The 6,873-nt window shown below is 33.1% G+C and overlaps 2 protein-coding genes across 4 annotated transcripts; both read left to right on the top strand.

Annotated features, from left to right (window-relative positions):
• Positions 1-196: 196 nt before the first annotated feature.
• On the top strand, positions 197-6,659 carry LOC128387500 (brain tumor protein-like). Of its 3 annotated transcripts, XM_053346713.1 has the most exons (6): positions 197-414; positions 834-940; positions 1,156-1,289; positions 1,366-2,147; positions 3,723-4,172; positions 4,787-6,659. In XM_053346713.1, the coding sequence occupies exons 4-6, from the start codon at positions 2,061-2,063 to the stop codon at positions 6,077-6,079; spliced, it is 1,830 nt and encodes a 609-aa protein (XP_053202688.1). In that variant the 5' UTR covers positions 197-414; positions 834-940; positions 1,156-1,289; positions 1,366-2,060; the 3' UTR covers positions 6,080-6,659. The 3 variants fall into 3 exon arrangements, with proteins under 3 accessions (XP_053202688.1, XP_053202691.1, XP_053202698.1); XM_053346716.1 differs by having other exon boundaries at positions 1,156-2,147; XM_053346723.1 differs by lacking the exons at positions 197-414; positions 834-940 and having other exon boundaries at positions 1,095-1,289.
• On the top strand, positions 216-1,477 carry LOC128387370 (intraflagellar transport protein 56-like). Its single transcript, XM_053346568.1, has 4 exons — positions 216-414; positions 834-940; positions 1,156-1,289; positions 1,366-1,477. The coding sequence occupies exons 1-4, from the start codon at positions 216-218 to the stop codon at positions 1,475-1,477; spliced, it is 552 nt and encodes a 183-aa protein (XP_053202543.1).
• Positions 6,660-6,873: the final 214 nt, after the last annotated feature.

The raw sequence follows: 6,873 nt of genomic DNA on the forward strand, positions 1-6,873 counted from the left end.
TCAACCTTTAGATAGTAATTTAATTAGATTAACAATTAACTGGTTAAATAAACTGTTGATTGAAGTTGTTGATAATCAAGTGATCAAATTTTTCAAAGGCAATACTAACAATCACCAAAGGATTTGATTAAATTGTTAACGCGTGTTAAGGGCTTGGTTATTGGTCCACAGACACGATCCCAGGTCGCCAATGTATGGCCTCGTGCTTTTTCCTGATGAAACAATTTGATGACGTTTTGCTTTATTTAAGCTCAATTAAGAGCTACTTTTACTCGGACGACTCATTTAATTTCAATTTTGGTCAAGCACAATCAGTAACCGGTAATTATACCGAAGCTGAAGAAGCGTTTTTAACAATTAAGGAGAAAAGAATCACAACTGATCCAGTTTATATTAACTGGCTAATAAGATGCTGTAAGTTAATCAACAATTTAAATTACGATTCATTGAATTGTATCAATTTCTTATTTTCTTATTTTCTTAATTTCTCATTTCTTGCATTCGACTTCCTAATTATTTCATTTATTGATCATCATATTGATTGTGAAATTTTCGCAATAATGTTGACCATTTAAGAAGTAAATTGTTAATATTAATAGTTAACACCACTAACCCACTTTGATTAATGGTTAGTGTTTGTATTGACAATTTGTAGAATTAGGAATTGATTCTGATTGTTTATTTCAATAATGTTGGCAAATAGTAAATTTAATTAACTCAATTAAATTGTTTCCTTTCCATTCCTCTCTCACTCTGTTAATCATTTGTATTAGTTTAAAATTTTGTATTCCACTGATTTGAATCATGTTTGCCTCTCTTAATTGTTTCCACAGACATAATGAATAAAACACCAGAAAAGGCTTGGCAATTATATGAACAGAACTCATCTCGATCTGATTCATACAATTATCTTAATCTAATTGCAAATGATTGTTACAAAGTAAGTAATTTACCCAATTTCTAGTTGAATCAATTACATTGAGATAGATCAAGTTAAATATTAGACTTGTCACTTTAAGTTATCACTTGTTTACATAAAACAAACAATTGAACCAAATTGAATTAAATCAAACCATTAATCAGTGTTTATTGTTTCATCTAATTGTTGAACTAAAATCACCAAATTTTTTGTCTGTTTATCATTTATGTTATTAGATGGGACAATTTTTGTATTCAGCTCGAGCCTTTGATATTCTGGAAAAACATGAAACAAACCCTGAATTCTGGGAAGGCAAAAGAGGAGCATGTGTTGGCCTTTTCCAGTTAATTCTAGCGGGTAAAGAACCAAGGTCAGTACAAATAATTAGCCAACTAACAAGGAATTAAATTAATCACAGAAAAACAAAACAATTTCCATTTTCACAGAGAGCAAATATATGAGATAATGAAGCTACTCCGAAACTCGGACAATCCTCAGGTTGACCAAATCCTAAGAACACTACGTAATTGGGACAAAGAGAATAAAAGTGATCTCTAAATCGAATATCCGATGTAATCAACTGACCCAAGTTCGGAAAAAGAACAAAAAATACAAAGAAACATAAACATTGCGAATCTCTTGAAGAAAGAACGAGATATTAATGAAGAGAAAGAAAAAGAAAATCTGGTAACAAAGAGAAAGAGAAGAGAAAAAGAAAAGAAAACCAAAAGAAAGAGACTTAGAGATGGCGCTTTTTCTGTTCTTGCACAAACTCTGTTCTAAATTCTTTGTCTTGAATCTACCATGTTTTCTTTTTCATTGTTAACATTTAATTTAATCTTGAAGAGAATTTTAATTTTCTGTTATTAATTTTAATAAAAGTGATCGACATTAATTGTAATCATAACAATTAACTTGTTCTCTATCGTTTTAATCGAAAACCTTTTTTTGTCAATCAACCGTTTTTTCTAATATTTTGTTTGTTGATTTTAAAATTTTCTTCTTTCTCACTTTTTTCTCTCATCTGTAATTTTTCGCGTCAATATTATTATTACTTCTTCTTTCTCTCTTTCTCTCTCTCTTTCTTTATCTTTTATATTGTTCATCATCTTGTCATCTTTGTAATTTCGACTGCGAAAAAATGTCCGAGAAAGAAGTGATCACCAAGAATGACAACAATGAGAATGAAACCAAAGATGTAACATCTCATAAACGAAGTATCAATGAGGTAATTGAAAGTGTCAATACTTTTTCTTTTCTAATTGGCTTTTTTGTTTCTCTCACCGCCATCGTTTTGAACAGTTTTTTCTCTTTTCTCCTGGTTTTCTTTGCCTCTCATATTCTTTCTTTGTTTTCCTTTGAGTCTTTGTAACTTGTCTTTCTTTCTCTCTTTTCTCTGGTCGATAATCGGATGTTACTTTGTTTTCTTTTGTTTGTGTGGTTTTGTTTCAAAAACACTCGTTTCGTGCTTCATGTCATCTTTAATTTCTCTTTGTATCAATTTTCTCAAATCTTCTTCTCTTTCGCTCTCATCTCTCTTCTGTTTCAATTCCTTTCATTTCTCTCTCCCTCTTCTTTTTCTCTTCTTCTCTTTATATCAACCATTAGCATCATCATAGAATCTTTTCCCTCCGTTGTCTATCCCTGTTTCTATTACTTTCTATCTCTCGCTCTCTTCTTTCACTCTTCACCTTCACCTTCACCTTCATCCCCCATTTTCCTCTTTTACCCGATTTTTGGCCATCTTGTCGATTCGAGGGTTAGTTTGTTATAACAATTCGATAGTTCAATATTTTATCATTCGATTTTCGCACAATCCATTCAATGTCATCAATCTTTAAGCCGCCATATTGGCCTTTAGTTTCGTTATCTTGCACCTATGAATGATCTCTCTCGTTCCCTGCTCTTTCCTCTCCTTCTTCATCTTTTTTCCTTTCTTTCCTCTTTTTCTCCAGTTTTGCCTCTCTTTTTTTTCATTTCATTTATCTTCCTTTCTTTCTCTTTCTCTTTATTTCTCTTAATTTCTCTTTACTTTTCTTCTTCTTCTCTCCTTCTGTTTCTCTCTCTCTCCTCCCTCTCTTTCCGTCCCCTGCTTTTCCCTCTCACTCTCTCTCTCTCTAAGCCAATGACTGCTCAACTTCTTTGTTCCCTTTCTATTTACTCTCTTTCCTTTCTGTTCTCCTAATTCTGGTAAGGTCCTAGCAATGATCCCAAGGAGGGGTCTTTTTTTGATAAACACAACAAGCTCATAGGCTACTTTTTGTTTTTCTTCATCTTAAAGTGATTTTGTGATGAATGTGCAATTGATTAGATGAATGACAATTAAATGACAATCTACAAATCAATTGGAAAAATATCATTTCGTAATCAAAATGTCTTTTACCATCAGGGTTTTAATCACAAGTCTTTAAATTGAGACATTGACATTGTCTCAATTTAGTATTACAATAATTTCCCTTTCAACAAGAGCTTCATCCTCTTTCTGTGCTTTAATACCAACACTTCGGGTTCATTGTTTTCTATTATTATTTTGTTTTTTTTAATATTTTGTTTCCATTTGTATGTTTCTAAATTAATTAGTTATACTTTTATTTTATGTGTCTTTCATCACTAGTTGTCATTCATTTAAATTAATCTTAATCAATTTGACAACAAATTCTCATCACTGTTTATTTTGTAAACTTTTTGCTTTTTAAAATTTTTTTTCTCTTTTTTTTCTCTCCTTCCACCTTTACCATCATCATCTTTTCTCATCTTTATCTTCATCATCACCGTTATCACCATGACTTTGTTTTCCACACAGATGGACCAAATCAATAATCTTATTGAAGAGGGTAAAGTCAAAGCAAACGAATTGAATGTGACATTGAAAACAATTGAACACATCACCGATCGACTTCATCATCAGTACACCAAAGCTCAAAATGATGTTAATGATACTTTCAACTTTTATGTTAACCAACTGGACGAGGTTAAAACGGACACACTGAAAGAATTGGATGATATTTATAATTCTAAACTGGTCAATTTGAATCATCTTTACTCAAAAGTTATCGAAGGAGTTGACAAAGTTAAACAGATTGCAATGTTTGTCGATCGTTTCAAGAAATTCTCCTCCAGTCACGATACTTGTGAATTATTGCTATTTAAACAATTGATCGAAGCTCCTCTGGTTCAAATAAGAAACTTCGAACCCGATATAAACATACCAAAAGCCGAATTGGAGTTTGTGTCCAACTATCAAGCCATACAGGTTAGTGGCCTATTATTTTATAGCTAATTATTATGCCTCCCCCTTTTATCAAACTTTTTATTTGTTGTTAGTTAACAACAATCAACAAGGAGATATAGTGAGAATGTGTCGATGCACTTCTGAATATGTTTCCATGTTGTGTTGTTTTTCTTTCTCTTTCTCTTTCTCTTTCTCTTTCTCTTTCTCTCTCTCTTTAACAAGCTTTGACATTGAAACCCTCCACCTCGGCCATGGTTGATTTGCTTAGTTATATATATTAATTTCTCTTTCTCTCTTTCTCTCTTTCTCTTTTTCTCTCCTACTCTCTTCACTTTCACTTCTGTTACCCTCATCCTATTTTCACTTTTACTTTTTGTTTTCTTCTCTTTGTGTTTCTCATTGCCCCCTCTTTCTCTGCTCTCTTTCTCATTCATTCCTACTGCTTTTCTATTTTATTATCTTTTTCTTCTTTTTTTCTCTTCCATCTTCTCTCTTTTTCTCTCTATAACCCAATGCTACTTCATCCACCTTGAACCTGTTTTTGACTTGTCTTTATGCCCACTAATTTATTGGAAACATGTTTCTCGCTCTCGGGGTGGAATTGGGGATTTGGTAATTATGGCTTCATTATTCAGACAAGTGTGAAAAATACTTACGGGTATATCAGAAGCTCGTCAACAGAGTCCAAGCAACCTCCAATTAGTCGTCCAAATGGATTGAGTTCCTACAATCAGCAGCATACTAATGGAGTTGATTCCCTTCTTCAGAAACGATTTAACAATTCAGTCAACAGTACAGTGACTAATACCAATAATAACAGTCCAATAATCAGTAATGGCTCCAATAATGGTACTCGTTCCATGAGTAATATTTCATTATCTGATTCGATTGCCACTTTATACGAGAAATGGTCCATTGGCGGTTTAGGTGGTTCTCCGGATTCATCTCTCTACACTAATAGTACCCCATCCATATCAGAACCATTCAACTCGCTATCTGATCCTCTGCTCGACCTTTCAAGTAAATTAAACTCTGCTATATCATTACTGCCCATCAAATCTCAAATTAAACGTCATAAGATGATTTATCATTGTAAATTTGGTGAATTTGGTATTTTAGAGGGCCAATTCACTGAACCCTCAGGCGTTGCTGTTAATGCACAGAACGATATCATTGTCGCAGACACAAACAACCACAGAATCCAAATATTTGACAAAGAAGGACGATTCAAGTTCCAATTTGGTGAATGTGGTAAACGTGATGGACAACTTTTATATCCAAATCGAGTTGCCGTGGTTAAACAATCTGGCGATATCATTGTTACTGAAAGATCTCCTACCCACCAAATACAAATTTACAACCAATATGGTCAATTTGTTCGTAAATTTGGTGCCAATATCCTCCAACACCCTCGAGGTGTTACTGTTGACAACAAAGGGCAAATAATTGTTGTTGAATGCAAAGTTATGAGAGTACTTATCTTCGACCAAATGGGAAATGTACTCAAAAAGTTTGGTTGTTCAGCTCATCTTGAGTTTCCCAATGGAGTTGTGGTTAATGATAAACAAGAAATTTTCATCTCTGACAATCGTGCTCATTGCGTCAAAGTTTTCAGTTATGAAGGTCACTTCCTCCGACAAATTGGTGGTGAAGGTCTCACTAATTACCCTATTGGTGTTTGTATTAATGAGGCAGGTGAAATATTGGTCGCCGATAATCATAATAATTTTAACATAACCGTTTTCAGCCAAGACGGTCAACTAATCAATGCCCTTGAAAGTAAAGTTAAACATGCTCAATGTTTCGATGTTGCCCTTATGGATGACAATTCGGTTGTTCTTGCCTCCAAAGATTACCGAATTTACATCTATCGATATTTGGGAGTGGAAAGTCTGGCTCAAGCTGTTGCAACCTCCGGTATCTGTTGAAATGGTCCAAATAACAATACAGTTTTAACCCGACGATCGACCAACCATTTATCACCCACCAGACACTAAAGAAACAAACAAGACATCAACTATCGTTTTTTTCAACCAAACTTCCAAAATTTTTCTAGAGATGCATCTTTTTCACACACTCTCTCTCTCTCTGCCTCTCTACGTTTCTCTCTATTTCTCTTTAATCAACACCAATTTCAATTTTTACCACCATCATCATCATCATCATCAACATTCACCAACACGCACATGAACACACAACACATACACCAACATCTTCACCACCATAGCAAAAACAAGACCATTAGTTATCACTTTTTTTCCCATATCACAAGTTATCTCGTTTTCCTCTTGTCCTGTTCTCCCAACACCTTAATTTTTTCTACCTTTTTCTTATTGTGATTTTGATTTATTTGTTATTATTTTGTTTGCTTGTTTTCCCTGTTAAATGGTCTGCATTATGTGGCACTTGTTGACTTACCCTCTTCTCAATCAAATTTATCCCTTTCCTCTTATTATTATTACTATTATTATTATTATTATTATTATTATTATTATTACTATTATTTAACATTATTATTTATCATTATTTTTATTTTATTATAACATGAGTTACATCAGGAGCTTAACAATTAACTGAGTCCCAGTATCCAAACAAACAAACAAAACAACTTTAATCGTTCATCAAAAACAAAAAAAAATCCTTTTAAACAGCAACCACAAACAAAAAGAAATTTAGTTTTGCTATAATATACATATTATATCGCAAGAAATGACAATAATTT

Source organism: Panonychus citri, unplaced genomic scaffold, assembly GCF_014898815.1.
Source record: "Panonychus citri isolate SS breed McGregor unplaced genomic scaffold, ASM1489881v1 Contig00002, whole genome shotgun sequence".
NCBI classification, from domain to species: domain Eukaryota; kingdom Metazoa; phylum Arthropoda; class Arachnida; order Trombidiformes; family Tetranychidae; genus Panonychus; species Panonychus citri.